We start from the raw sequence: 13,878 nt of genomic DNA, 5'->3' as shown, positions 1-13,878 counted from the left end.
TACCCCCACAGGAGCCTGGTCGCTGGGAGTGCCAGCCGCGTGGGGACTCCAGGCTGGAAGAGTCTCCTCATTCCCCTGCCAGCAAGAGTTGTTCCCACCCCAACATGCTCCAATCCAGTCCTGGTTGGGGGCAGCAGGCAGCCCACTGGGGCAAGTCCATGGGAGGCTGGCGCCTTGTGGCGCGGGGGAGGGGGACCGGCCACGGGCCAGGCGCTGCCTCTCCCTGCCCAGCTCCTGCGTGCCGGGAGGTCGGCACTGCTGCTCCTCGCGAGGGCTGGCAGTGGCCCCTCCGCCCAGGCGGGGAGGGGGAAGGCAGGCAGGCAAAGGCAGAAGCAGCAGGAGAGGGAGCGGCCGGAGGAGGGCCCGGGTCGCGGCCAGCAGAGCAGCACGGGGCGAGGGGCCGCTTCCCGCCTCTTCCCTAGGTGGGCTGGCTTGGCTGGGGCACCGGCACCTGAATGCCCTTCTGGCCTGAGGCTAGAGAGACACAGGGACACGGAGTTATTAGCAGGGGTGCGGGAGCACCACGTGACTGATCCCGAGGGGCGGGGCTGGGAGGGGAAGCAGACGGGGCGGGGCTGGAGGAGGGGGCGGGGCGGGGGCGGGGCCCAGGGACCTCCAGGAGGCGGGTACCTAGCTGATACTTGTCCTTGGCTGCGGCCCGTTCCTTGGCATCAAAATACCAGACGGTGATGGCGTACCTGGGCACACAAAGAATGCCCACCTCATGACCCTCGGGGGTCCTGCCGCGGGGGAGGCGCCCCCAGACCCGTCGGTTAGCCCCGAGGGGGCCGAGCCCGGGAAGCCCCGCCCAGCGGGCCGCGAGCACCACGAGCCCCTCCCCCGCCCCGGCCCGGGGGAAGGGGGGACAGGGGCGCACCTGGTAGCATAGGCAGGCTTCACCTCGTGGGGGTTCCTGCGGTCAGACCAGAAGATCAGCAGCCGGTCAAACAGAGGCTCGATGTTGGCCACCACGGGCCGGCCCTCGGGGAAGATCTGCAGCAAGCCGCCGTGGGTCTGGGCCGGGAAACAGGCGTCAGGGCAAAGCGGGCCCCGCCCCCGGGCCTGCACTCCCGGGGCGCCTCGCTAGGGGGCGGACCGCGCCCGGGGAGTTTCCGGGCCCCAGGCTTCCCCACCAGGGGGCGCAGCGTGGGGGACGCCTGCGGCCCCGCCCCACTCCTAGCTGTGGCGGACAGAGGACTTCCCATTCCCAAACCCGTTGCCATAGAGATGTCCAGGAAGCCGCCAGAGACAGGAAGTGGGGGGAAGGGGGATGTTTATCACAGACCAGGCGAGGCGGACTCCGCCACTCCGTGCAGGGGGGGGGAAGGATGGAAAAACTCGCCATTCCAGGTTTGGGAGGAAGCGGGGGGCGGGGGGGGGGGTTGGACCGCACCATTCCGGGCACTGGAGGGGGGAGCCACGGAGGCGGCCGCTCGGAGGTGGGGGAGGGACCGAAGCTCAGCGCGGGGCACCCCCCCATGCACCCGCTCCCCCTCAGGGGCCCTACCTTGATGTCCCAGTTCTGGTTCAGGTAATAGATACAGGTGATGCAGCGCCCGTCCCCGTGGGGGTTGTCCACGTGCCGCACATAGCCCAGCCCGTTGCCCGGGTAACAAGCCACCATGGCCTGCGGGAGGCACACAGGGGCGGGGCCGTCAGGAGCCTCGCCCCCAAGGAACCAGGCAAGTTCAAGGGAGGCCCAGCCGCCGGGCCGGCCACTGCCCAGGAGGCCCGGGCAGGGCTGGGCCGGCGCCCACCTCCCGGGAGCGTGGAAGCAGGGAAACGCCGCTTACACCGGCCGGGGCTGTAGGAGCCCCGTTTTACAGATGAGGAGACTGAGGCAGGTGGGGCTTACCTTGCCCTGGGGTCACACAACCAGTCAGTGCCTGAACTCGGGTCTGAGCCAGGAACCACGGACCCCCTGGCTGCACTGTAGGAAATAGGCTCTTAAGGGTGACAAGGCTGTGCCCAGGAGGAATTCAGGGAGGCCTGAAGACCCGTGGGAAGAGGCTCTGCGGAGGCAGAGGGCCTAGAGCCCGGGCCGGGCCTGGGAGGGAGGGAGGCGCCCGGGTCCGCCTGCAGAGCTGGCCCCCCTTCTTCGCTGTAAAAGGGGCGTCTGCAGACAGAAACAATGTGCTCCGAGGATACATTTCTTGGGTGACACTAGGAAGAATCCCAGGAGGCCGGGGCTCCAATCCAGCCTCAAGTCCTCACTGAGGGATCCTTTCCTTCTTCCTGCCTCAGTCTCCTCATCTGCAAATCAAACCTAACAATAACTGGAGCTACGGCCGGCTGGGAGGCCCAACGAGACAAACTCGGAAAGTGCCATTATTTGTAATCCAGGAAAACTCGGTTTAAGACAGAGCCGGGCTTCCAGCTGAACACACCACCAGCAGGGAACACCCCAAAGGGCTTCCCAACTTGGACCGGGCAGCGTGCAGCAGGGCTCCCAAGGTGGCCGGCAGGCGTGGACGCTTGGCTGTCCTTTGGGGATGTCGCGCGCAGGGGCGGGGCTGCCCGGCCTCAGATGGGGGAGGAAGCAAAGGGCTTATTCCCGACCTATCGGCTGGGCCAGGACCCCACTTGATTCCACCCGCTGGTGCTGGCCTAGCCGCTGGCAGAACACAAGGCTCTGCCCTCAAAGCCCCCCTCCTTCAGTCCAAGACCTCCACCTCCCTTCACCCTGCACAACACCAGCCCCAGCCCGCTGCCTCTTCCCTCCCTCCCGCTGCAAAGGCTTAGGCTCACACCTTCAAGGTTCACTTCCCACCAACTCATTCAGAGCTCAGGCAAGCCTAGAATACCCCCATGGGCCAAAGCCCCACATAAAGGTCCTGTGCAGGCGCCCCCACATCCGACCCCACTCCTGCTCCGCCTGCCCCCTGGTTTTCTTGGTGATGGGCACTAATTTTTGAAGGCTCCCCTGAGCCTCGTGACCACCCTGGGAACCACCATTTTACTGAGGAGGAAACATGGGACTGAGAGGGGTTAAGGTTGTTAGAAGCACCATAAATTGTGCAACCTGAACTCAGCCTCCTGGATTCCTGTCCAGGGCTCTAACCACTGGGCCAGCTTAATTTCCTTCAATGTAAAATGGGAGTGTTTAGGAGGTGTCAGATGAGACGGTGAAGACTGAGCAGAAGGTAAATCCAGAAAAGGCTAAAGAATGAGGGAAATGCCATCCTTCAGCCCCTGGCATCAACTGTGTCCAGACCCTAGATACCCAGCCACAGGGCAGTGCCACCTGGGACCTGGAGACCTCGGCTCTCCCTACTCCCCGCTCTGTTCCAGCCCCCCCTCGGCACGGCTCGTCTCCCAGGTTTGCTGCCCCAGGAAGCTCAAGTTAGCGGGGGAGCAAGAGCCCCCCCAACATGGCTGGGACCGCCAGCTCACCAAGGATACCTTTGCCTGATGGGGGCAGAATCAGCCTGGAAGGGACCTCTACAGAGACCACAGCCCAGCCCCTTTGCTTGACTCGTGGGGAAGGCAGGGCAAGCCGGGGATCAGAGACAGAGCTGGCACCTGGGACTCCACCAACGTCCTCACTACCCAGGACTACGGACAAATGGTGCCATCTCTCAGTTTCCCTCATCTGTCATACGGGAAAAGGGCTTGGACCTAAGAGCCCAAGCTCCTGCCCACTTTGGAAGACCCTTCCCATCTGATCAAGCTAGCTGCAGAGGGTTAAGGTGGGATTGGAACACAAGCCCCCCCCCCAAGGAACTGTAAACCTCACTGCACCCCCCCAGAGGGGAGCCTGTCGGTGGCAGACGGCCAGCCGAGCCCCATCTCCCCACTGAGCTCCCAAGCTCCAGACCCCCCACACCAGGGGAAGGCAGACCCTCCCCACTAACTGTGAACCTTCAGGTAGAGGCAAGTGGCCGGGGTCACGCCGAGACATCCCAACCAGGGAGGCTGGGAAATGCCCTGCCAGGCCAGAAGCCTGCCCGGCTGAAGGCCCCTGAGCTATTCTGACGGGGAGCCTGGCACACGGTGGGACTTAACGTCTCCTCAGAGGTAAAGCCGGTGACGGACGGAACAATGCTGGGGCTAACCCTGGTCTCAGGAACGGAGAAACTGCGGCTCAGGGAAGAGCCTGCTGAAGGCCGTGGGGCTGATAAGCACCCACTGCAGCCAGGCCCCAACCCCCACGGCCGGGCCTCAGGCCAGGCCTTGCCCGCGCAGCTCCCACAGAGCCGGCCTCTGCCACAAGGACTGACCGGGGCCGGGAGCGACGAGGGCAGGGCCCAGGCCGACATCTGCCCACAGGTGCCCACGCTCACACACTCACACTCTCCCCCCATCCATCCGTCCATCTACTTCCAACAGGCCTCAGAGCCGGCTTCTGAAGGGAGGCTGGGCCGGCTCAGGAAGGTCGCGAGCAGCTGCGATGGGGCTCCCCCTCCGGTGTGGAGGAGTCTCGGTCTCACAAAAGTGCAAGGACACCTGTGGGCAGGCAGCTCCCCCACCTCCCGGGCGTGGGCCTGGCACTGGGCGGGGAGAAGAGGGGCGGCAGCCCTTGGAAGGGCCCAGGCCTGAGCTGGCTTCTGGCTCTGGGAAACCTCCGCTACCTGCTGCGGAGCCCAGGAGCTCAGAGTCCCAGGCACAAGGTGAGGAGGCCCCTCCCCCGCGGCCCCTGCAGCTCTCGCGGCCCCTGCAGCTCTCCCAGCCCCAGGTCTGCCTCCTCCCCTCCCCCAGTCGAAGGTTGTGTTGGGGCGGGGGCCGTGCCCCCAAGCCTTCCAGGAGCACTAGCCTTGACCGGGTTTAGCTCCAACAGCCCAAAGGCAGAGGGACTGGGCCAAGGTCACTTGGGTGAGATGCCCCTTGGTGGTCAAATGGCCCACGGAGCCAAGTCACCCCCAGCAGCCAGAGGAGACCAAAAGCCACCAAGCTCCAGGGGCGGGGGGGGGGGAGGGGGAGACAGCCCACCCGCGAGCTGGGCCAGGCCAAGGGAGGGGGTCCAGTGGCCAGGCCTTCCCAAGGGACAGAGCCCTGTTACGTAATTCCAGCCCCTGCCCAAGGAGAGCTGGGGGGAGGTGGAGGAGGAGGGAAAAAGGGCTAAGAGGAAGGTGAGCCAGTGAGGGTGAAGGCCCCCGGGACAGATCTGAAGTACAGGCACGCTCACTTAGGCACTGCAGGCTGGGCGCCTGACCCTAGGATTCCATGGCGGATGGGTCCAACCCCTTAAGCTCAACCAGGAGAGGGGGCTGGATGTGTGCAGAACAGGTGAGCGAACCTACCGAACATGAGCCAAATTGCCCCCACTCCCCTCTGGCCGGCCCAGGCTCGAGCCCCCCCCAGAGCAGATGCAGCTGGCGCCGGGTGGTGGGCAGCCCCGGGCCCAGCCTCACCTTGGTCCGGCCATTGATGACGTAGCCGCCCAGGCGGCCGGCGCAGTGCAGGATCACCTCGTCCACGTGGGCCATGAGGACCCGATGCTCGCAGCAGGCTTTCGCGCCCTCCACCGTGATCCTGGGTCTCTACCCCGTTCTCCTTCGAGATGGCCGCTAGCTGACCAGCTGTCCAGTCGGGCACTTCCCTTGTAGTTCCGTTTCACCTCACACATGTACCTTGACACATGAGAGCCGGCCGAGAAAACCGTCCTTCACGCAGATGCCGTAGCAGCGCATGCAGGGGACAATGTAGTCCACGGCCAGCCGCTCCGAGGCAGAGAGCACGGCTTCCCGCTGCACCGGCGTCTCACTGCCCGCCCCCGCCCAGCGCCGCTTGCCAGGCGGGCTGTCACCGCCGCTCTCGGCCTGCTTGCGCTTGGGGGCCTCGGGCTGGGCACCTCCGGCAGCCAGCAGTGGGCACTCCCTGGTGATCAGCACGGTGGCACCCTCGCTCTGTAGGGGCCGCAGCTCCCCTCCCCCCTGCCCGCCGCGCCCCTCGGGCATGGGGCTGGCAGCGGCCGAGGGGATGCCTGGGCCTGGGGGCAGGGGGCCGCCCCCGCTGCCGCTGGGGCCTGCAGAAGCCTCGCAGGGACCAGAGAGGTGGAAGGAGGGCTGCGAGGGGCAGGACACATAGCTCTCCAAGCCCATCCTGGCGAGGCTGTGCCCAGGAGTGTCCGCAGTGGGCAGCTGAGGGAGACTCCTCAGGAGGTCGGGTTGGCAGGGGCTGTCCATGGCAGCGTCTTCATCCCCCGGGCACGGAGGACACTGCCCGAGCCCATGGTGCCAGCCTCCTCTCACTGCAGCTGGGGATGGCAGGGGCAGAGCCTGGCACGGGACTGATGGGGACGGGGCAGGCGGCTCTTCTCATAGCCCAGGGGTGCGGCACATGATTCCCCGAGGTCCCTGGGACTCCGTGAGGCAGCAAGGAGCCGGGGAGGTGGCCTGCGGGGACGAGAGAGACAGGGGGGCGTGAGGGCCAGAACCACCAGGCGGGAGGCGGGGGGCCGGCTCAAGACCCAAAGAGGAAAGTGGGGGCTGACGGGAAAGGGGATCCCGGGGCAGGGAGGGAGAGGAGGGGCAAAGGGACTTGGTGAAATGAGGGGGGAGAGGAAGCAGGACCTTGGATGGAAAGCAAGAGCTGGGGTCTAGGAGGTCCAAGGGGGTGGGAAAGGGGAGCTGCGGAAGGGAAGAAGACCCCACGCCGGGAAGGGAAAGGGGGCGGAGGGACTGCTGGAGGGGGGGCAGTATAGAGATGGAGAATCTTGGCAGATTAAAGGGGGAAGAGAGAGAGAGGGTCTTGAGGAAGGGGAAGGAAGGAGGACTGAGCAGACTGGTCCCTAGCCCCAAGAGTGGCGGCCAAAGAGCAACAGGGGCGCAGAGTGGTGAGGGAAGGTGGGAGCATGGACGGAGAGACGGCCAAGGGATCCAAGAAGGCCAGCGGGGAAGGAGGAGGGCAGGCCGGCCCAGGGGAGGAGGGCTCTGGAGATGGAAGCCGGGCCGTGGAATCCAGGAAAAGGTGGGGGACCAAGAGGGCCCACAGCAGGGAGATGGAAGGGGCTGCGGCCCGGGGGGGCAGCAGGGAAAAGGGGGAGCTCCTGGACCAGCAGGGAGGTAGGGCAAGAAGCCGGGGGGTCCAGAGGAAGGGAAGCCCCGGGTGGAGAGGGGGAAGGGGCTGGAGGAGGAAGGGGCTGGCTGGGGGAGAGGACACCGAGCAGGGGGAAGTCAGCAGGAGGAAGCAGGGCCTGAGGGGTGGGAAGGGGACGACTAGGAGAGGTCACTGCTGGGCAAGGGGGACGGGAGGGACCCGAGGGCGTCTGGGAGGTCAGAGGGCAGGAAGGGGCTGGAGGAGGGGAGGAAAGAGGTCCAGGAAAGAGGGGGAGAGGAGAGAAAGAATGGAGGGCAGGGGAGGGAGAAGAGGGACCAAGAAGCAGAAACAAGGGGGGGAGAGAGGAGGGGGGCAGGGAGTCCCTAGCCGGAGCAGGGGAGGAGGGGAATGGAAGAATGGGGGGTCAGGAGCAGAAGGGGCAAAGAAGGGGTTGAGGTGAGGAGAGGGAAGGTGAACCCAGAAGTGGGTCGGGAGGAGCAGCAGCCTCAGGGGGGAGAAAAAGGAGCAAACCCCAAAACAGGTAAGGGCAGAGGAAGGTCCTGGGGCTCCAATCGGAGAGGGGAGAGACGGGGCAAGCAGGAGAAGGGATCCAGGGGTGGGGAGGGAAGGGGGGCGCAGAGATGGGTCAAAGGGGGTCAGTGGGAGGGGAGAAGTCGCAAAAAGTGGCAGAGGGAAGAAGACGGGTCTGGGGGGTCCAGTGGGAAGGAAGAAAGGACGCAGAGGGGAGAGGAAGGATCTGGGGAGGGGTGGGAGGAGAGGCAGGTTTAGAGGTATGAGGGGAGAGGAAGGACCTGGGGAGGGGGTGGGGGAGGGGAGACGGGACCCAGAGGTGGCAGAGGGGGAGGGGAAGAGCTTGGGGTGGGGGTGGGGGAGGGGAGCAAGGACCCAGGTGGGAGGAGACGAGGGAGAGTTCGGGGGGCTCGAGAGGGGAAGAGACGGGGAAGCCAGAGCTGGGGAGAGGAAGGGACTCCTGAACGGGAGGGGCAGGGAGGGCGCGGGGTGCAGGGCAGGCACTGCAGGAGGTGAGCCAGGTAGCGCCCCCAATATCCCACCCACCCGCGGGCAGAGCCGATACGGCAGCGGTTGGGGGTGGGGAGAGCTGGGGGGGGACAGCGCGAGCCCCTCACCTCCCCAACGTAATCCCGCCATCCCCGCCCCGGCGCCCCTCCCCCCACTCACCGGGGTTTTTCCTCCGGCCCCGGCGCCGCCGCCTGTGCCAGCCGCCCCGCGCAGCGCCGCGCGCCATCCCCCGCCCCCGGCCGCCCCCAGGCCCCGCCCCGGGGACCCGCCCCTGCACGTGACCGCGGGGAGCCGGCGGGGGAGGGGAGGAGCGGGCGCGCGTGCGCACAAGCCGGACGGGGTGGGGCGGGGAGGGGGCTGCGAGTCCAGGCCCCTCCCCCAGGGACTCCTCCCGGGGACTGTTTTTCAGTCCTCTCGGCCCCTATTTGGCTTCCCGTGTCTCGCTCTCCCTGCCCCAGATGTCCCTGGTGGCCCCACGGAGTGTCCCCCTGCCCGTCATGGCCCGCTGTCACGGCAGCTCCCCACCTCGTCCCTGGGACGCCCCCAGCCCGCCCTCCCCATTGCCCCCCGTGAAATGTCCCCTCCCCCGTTGTCCCCTACGGTCGCTACACCTACGGTCCCGTGGTCCCCCCTTTCCCCCCCGCCCCTCCGGTGTCTTCTTCCCGGGGTTCCAGGTTCCGGCTGGGAGGAAATCCCAGCCCGCCCAAGCCCCAGTATTACCGAGGAGGAAACTGAGGCCCAGAGGCGCAAGGACCCGCCCGAGGGGACCAGAGTAGTGCTGGGACCGCGCACGACCCTCCAGGGCCGCGCTCCCCGGAGACCCCAGTGCTCCAGGCACCGCTCCCCAGTGTTAGAGTCCGGCCCGGTCAGGCTGGCCCGAACACTTAGGGTCCCAGACGTTTCCCGCAGACTTTAGCTGGAAGGCTCCCAGGGACTAGTTCCCGTGACTTGGCAGCTCCGAGCGCGCCGGTGGGACGCAGCCACGCAGGGTCCCGGCCCTCGGGGGCTCCCGGCCCTCGGGGGTTCCCTCTTTGGCCAGGGCAGGTCCCAAGCTACAGGGAGCCTGGAGGCAATCCCGGGGCTGGGGGCCGGGGATGTCAGCCTGCTGTCCCTGGAAGGGGGATTTGCAGGACTATAAATACCCCCTCCTGTGCCCTCCACTCACCCCCTTCCCTGGCAAGGCTGTCCCGCAGGGCCTGGGACGTGGGGTACGTGACCCAGGCAGCCGAGGGGCCAGGGCACATTCCAGGCTCCCTCCCCTCCCCCCACCCAGAACAGGTGGAAGCGGGCTGGGAGCCTTCCAGGAACTGCCGGGCCCGGATGCTTGGGTTGTTGGGGCCGAGATGTGTTCGGGGAACCCCGGGGAGGGGACGGAAGGACACCACTTGTCCCTCTCTCCCCCCTTCCCCACACCAGGGAGGGAATTCTGTCCTGAGCTGATGGGGCCTGTCCTAGGACAAGGCAAGGTATGAGTCCTGTCTCAGAGTGGGGGAGGGGGGAACCCCAGCCCCCTCCCCCAGACTCCCACCTGCCCTTTATCCCAGTCTCCATTCCGGACCTCCAACTCCGCAGACCCTTTTCCCTCTGTGACGCCTGCCCCCCTCAATTCCCAACCTAAGCTCTGACCCCTACCCATCCAACCAACTGCCTCTCTCCCCTTTCAGTCCCCTCTCTGGCCTGGGACTTTGCCTAGGTCCCTCCCTCCCAAACCTCCTCCCTAACCTAGGCCCCCCACTTCCCCCCCCCAATTCATCTCCCAGGCTTCAGACCCCACCCAGGCCAGGCCGGTCCACCCCAGCCAGGACCTAAGGCAGTCCCCATGCCAGCCTTTGCAAGCTGCCACATCCTACACCCCTGAATTATCATTCTAGAATTCCCGCCCCTTTTCCGGAATTTCCTTGACCCCAAGACTAAAGAAACTCAGACAGCTGAAAAAAAACAACACATCGTTTTATATATCAATATATAGTGTGTGCGCGTGGCGTGTGTCTATGTGGAAACAGACTTGATGATGGTCCCCTCCCCACCTAACGCCCCCCAGACTAATAAATACCATTTACATGGGTCAGCAGGGCCCTTGGGGTTCTGGGAGGATGGAGACTGGTGGGGACTCAAGCCCCTGGTCCTAGAGTTTAGAGAATGGAAAAGGTCATAAGGTTGGTAACAAGCCAGGTATAGCTACTCCAAGGCTCAGGGTTGTAGGTGGGGGGAGGGGGCATTCCCCCAGCTCCACCCCCAATGGCTCAGACGGGGGTCCCTCCCAGGCCCCCCCAGAGAACAGAGGGAGCCCACTCTGTGTTTAATGCCCTCTCAGAGAAACTGGGGCAGAATGGGAGGGGGAGGGCCACGGGCCAGATCAGGCAAGGAAAGGGAACAGAATGGGGGAAAGGAGCTGGACATAGCTGGTCCCCGGGCCCCGATCCACAGCTTCTCTGGCATCCCGGAGTGGGGGCGGATGTCCAACCCTCCAAGCCACGAGGGAGAGAAGAAAATCAACAGCCGCACTGCTGTCTGCTCTGGGCCTGAGTACCCCGGGGCTGGCGAAGCTGGCGTAAGGAGGCGTCGCCATACTGGATACCCGACCCCATCCTCTCTGGGTCCAGTTCACCTGGGGAGAAAGGGACAAGGGAGAGGAAAACAGGTATGGGACGTGACAGGCCCACGGAGTGACACCCACAGAGATGCCCAGAGACAGGCCCACAGATAGAAAAGAAGAGGGCCCGGACTGCCCCCCAGCTCCGGCCCTGGCTGCCCCCCAGCCCCGGCCCTGGCCGCCCATGGGACCTCACCCGAGTCGATCTTGTTCAGGATGGTTCGGGCACACTTGAGAAAAGCTTCTTCTACATTTTCACCCGTCAGGGCGCTGGTCTCCAGGAACATCAGCTCTGTCAGGAATCGAGCACCACTTGACCCCAGGGCGAAGATATGGCATCTACTTCCCTCCCCCAGCCTATCAAACATGGAGTTCGAACCATGGGGCCCTGAGACCATAGCGTGTTTTGAAGAAACAGACCCTAGGGAGCAACCTCAAAGCCAAATGTTACCCTAAGACAGAAAAACCCTCGAGGCAGCCTCCAACAGTGCTATCAGAGCCCCTGGGGCAGCCCACAACAGTGTCACAAGTGGGCAGAACCTTTGGAGGAGCATAAAAAGGGTATCGTGAGCGGACACAGCTCTTGGGATATCCTAGAACACAAACGTTCCAAGTGGACAGAACCCTTGGGACCCTTAGAACACAAGTGTCCCAAGTAGATGGATCCATCCCAAGTGGACAGAACACTTGAAGTATCCTTAGAACACAGACTATCAAAAACAGAACTCTTGGGGCCTCCTAAGAGAACAGAGTATCCTAAGTGGACAAAATCCTTAGGGCATCCTTAAAATACGGTGTCACAAGTGAACAGAACTTGGAGCATCCTTGGAACACAGAGTGTCCCAAGTTCACAGAACGCTTGGGCTATCCTAGAACAAAATATTACAAGTAGAATCCTTGGGGTATCCTTAGAACATAGTGCCACAAACCCTTAGGATAGAAAATGTCATAAGTAGACAATCTTTGGAGCATCCTAGAACACAAGACAGTAGACAGAACCTTTGGTTTATCCTAGAACAAAGTATCATCAGTAGAACTTTTGAGGCATCCTTAGAACACAAGGATGTTCCAAATGGACAGACTCCTTAGCATCCTTAGGCCAGAGTACCATAAATAGGCAAACCCTTTGAGGCATCCTTAAAGCAGAGTATCATAAGTGGACAGAACCCTTAGGGCATCCTTAGAACAGAAGTCACAGGTGAGCAGAACCCTAGGGATATTCTTCTAATAGAAAATATAAGGAGAGAGAACCTTTGGGGCCTCCTAGAACACAAGACAGGAGACAAAACCCTTGGGTTATGCTAGAACAAAGTGTCACACGCAGAATCCTTGGGGCATTCTTGGAACACAGAGTGTCCCAAGTGGACACAGTGCTAGAACATAATGTCTCCCAAGTGGACAGAACCCTCGGACTATGCTTTAACAGTATCTCAAGTAGAACCCGTAGGGCATCCTTGGAAACACAGAGCAGCCCTAGTGGACGAAGCTCTCGGGATAACCTTGAAACATAGCCTGTTACCCAGTGATGGAGCTCTCAGGACAGCTGCAGGCCCTCACTTGGGGGGGAGGGAAGGCTCCTGTCCCAACCCACCCAGCTGTGGCTGGGAGCTCACCATTCTCCTGGGCAAAGCGGGAGGCCTCCAGGAAAGTGACCTCTCGCTCCGAGTCCAAATCCTTCTTGTTCCCACACAGGATGACCACGATGTTGGGGCTGGCCAGCGTCCGTGCATCCGTGAGCCAGTTGGTCAGGGAATTGTAGGTTTCTCGGCTGCGGAGCGGGAGGGCAGAGACTCAGGGGCCGCGTCCCCCTCCCGCTCAGCTTCCAGCCGAGTCCCGGCACCCACCTGGTAATATCATAGACCAGCAGCGCTCCCGCCGCTCCCCGGTAGTAACTTCTCGTCACTGACCTGCAAGGAGCAGCGATGGGTCAGCCCTTGGAAGCGCGAGTCCCGGCCCGGGCCAGCCCCGTTTCTTCCCCACAGCCCCCCGCACGCCCCCACCTGAAGCGCTCCTGCCCGGCCGTGTCCCAGATCTGCAGTTTCACCGTCTTTCCCCCCACGTTGACCACCCTGGAGCCGAACTCCACGCCGATGGTGTGGTTGGAATCCTGCTTGACTGAGGAGGGGGGGGGCGTCAGCCCCTGTCCGGGGCGGGGCCCCCAGCGCCCTCCCCGCCTGGCTCCCTCGGCCCCTTTCCCAGTCAGAACCAGGACACGGCGCGGGTCCTTACACTTGTTCTCGATAAACTGGTGGAGGAGACACGACTTGCCGGTGCCGGCGCTGCCGATCACCAGGAACTTGAAGAGGAAATCTGCGGGGACAGGGCCGGTGATGGAGGCGGGGACCGTGACGGAGACGGGGACGCGCGGGGCCCAGAGAGGACAGTGCCCAGCCCGGCGTCACACAGCATCGCTGAGGAGGAGGAAACCCAGGGTTCCGCCCCGCCCCGGCCCCGGTCCCGGCCCCGGCCTCTCCTCACCGTACGTCTCGGCCATGTCTAGCCGCGGCGGCCGCGGCGGCTCTGGCACCGGCTCCGGTTCCGGTTCCGGCTTCGGCTCCGGCTCGGGCTCGGGCTCCGGCCCCCCCAACCCTCGGCGCCTCCTCCTTCCGGCTCCCAGCCGCGGTCCCGGTCCCGCTGCGGCCTCCGAGGACACGCCCCCTCCTGGAGGAGGCGGAGCCGCGACCCGAGCAAGGGATTGGCTCTGAGGCCAGCGCCGGGGAGCGAGGCTGCGGGGACGACCAGCGGAAAGGGACCAGAGAAAGTAGGCAGGGGCCTGATCCGGTCGCTCGATTAGCCCTGGCCTCGGAAAGAGGGAGGGGGAGACCGTGGATTGGCTGAGCCAGCAAGGAAGGATTGGAGGCCGGAGCGGGGCGGGGCTTGGACGGGAGGGGAAAACAATACAGACCCACAGTTAGTCAAGAGGGAAGAAGGTGGGCTCTGGGATAGAAGGCGGGGCCGAGAGAGAGAGAGAGCATTAGGAGCGCAGGAGGAGGGACCTGCCGCGGTCCGGGATAGAGCAGGAATGAATTCAAAGGGCCAAGAGGACTCGACAGTCGAAACCTAGGATTAGCCGAGAGGGATAGGAAAGGAGTGAGCACAGGACCGGGACTAGCGCAGAGGGCACGGGAAGAGACCAGGAGCTGCGACGAGAGCACGGAAAAGGGCATCGCCCCACCCCCCGGGACGACTGATCCAGAATCATCGCTGAACCCCGAGGGCTACCAAGAGAAGCCGCCTCTCACCTAAGGATTTTTCTGATTGGCTCG

General features: G+C 64.1%; 3 protein-coding genes across 4 annotated transcripts; 1 reads left to right on the top strand and 2 right to left on the bottom strand.

Moving 5' to 3' along the window:
• Nucleotides 1–139: 139 nt before the first annotated feature.
• EGLN2 (egl-9 family hypoxia inducible factor 2) lies at nt 140–8,243 on the bottom strand. The gene is given in 6 exon segments (XM_031963189.1): nt 140–474; nt 631–698; nt 878–1,014; nt 1,508–1,627; nt 5,352–6,335; nt 8,179–8,243. Coding segments are annotated over 5 exon segments (1,155 nt in total). The 5' UTR covers nt 6,126–6,335; nt 8,179–8,243; the 3' UTR covers nt 140–418.
• A 1,705-nt stretch (nt 8,244–9,948) lies between these two features.
• RAB4B (RAB4B, member RAS oncogene family) lies at nt 9,949–13,191 on the bottom strand. Of its 2 annotated transcripts, XM_031963187.1 has the most exons (7): nt 13,091–13,191; nt 12,842–12,922; nt 12,613–12,727; nt 12,457–12,519; nt 12,226–12,380; nt 10,809–10,904; nt 9,949–10,627 (listed from the first exon to the last, which is right to left on the bottom strand). In XM_031963187.1, exons 1-7 carry the CDS (start codon nt 13,104–13,106, stop codon nt 10,512–10,514), a joined length of 642 nt encoding a protein of 213 aa, XP_031819047.1. In that variant the 5' UTR covers nt 13,107–13,191; the 3' UTR covers nt 9,949–10,511. The 2 variants fall into 2 exon arrangements, with proteins under 2 accessions (XP_031819047.1, XP_031819048.1); XM_031963188.1 differs by lacking the exon at nt 12,457–12,519.
• On the top strand, nt 13,105–13,858 carry LOC116422661 (period circadian protein-like). The gene is made up of 2 exons (XM_031961635.1): nt 13,105–13,299; nt 13,628–13,858. Exons 1-2 carry the CDS (start codon nt 13,105–13,107, stop codon nt 13,856–13,858), a joined length of 426 nt encoding a protein of 141 aa, XP_031817495.1.
• Nucleotides 13,859–13,878: the final 20 nt, after the last annotated feature.

This window comes from Sarcophilus harrisii, chromosome 3, assembly GCF_902635505.1.
Source record: "Sarcophilus harrisii chromosome 3, mSarHar1.11, whole genome shotgun sequence".
NCBI lineage: Eukaryota > Metazoa > Chordata > Mammalia > Dasyuromorphia > Dasyuridae > Sarcophilus > Sarcophilus harrisii.
The sequence above is the reverse complement of the archived record's forward strand: the minus strand, read 5'-3'. Positions and strand labels throughout refer to the sequence as shown.

Coding starts and splice junctions, on each gene's coding strand:
- LOC116422661 (XM_031961635.1), top strand. CDS start 13,105: ATGTCTAGCCGCGGCGGCCGCGGCGGCTCTGGCACCGGCTCCGGTTCC. Junction 13,300..13,627: donor GAGGCGGAGCCGCGACCCGA/GCAAGGGATTGG, acceptor GGTCCGGGATAG/AGCAGGAATGAATTCAAAGG.
- RAB4B (XM_031963187.1), bottom strand. Junction 12,520..12,612: donor GCCGGGCAGGAGCGCTTCAG/GTGGGGGCGTGC, acceptor TGCTCCTTGCAG/GTCAGTGACGAGAAGTTACT. Junction 10,628..10,808: donor CCTGAACAAGATCGACTCGG/GTGAGGTCCCAT, acceptor CTTTCTCCCCAG/GTGAACTGGACCCAGAGAGG.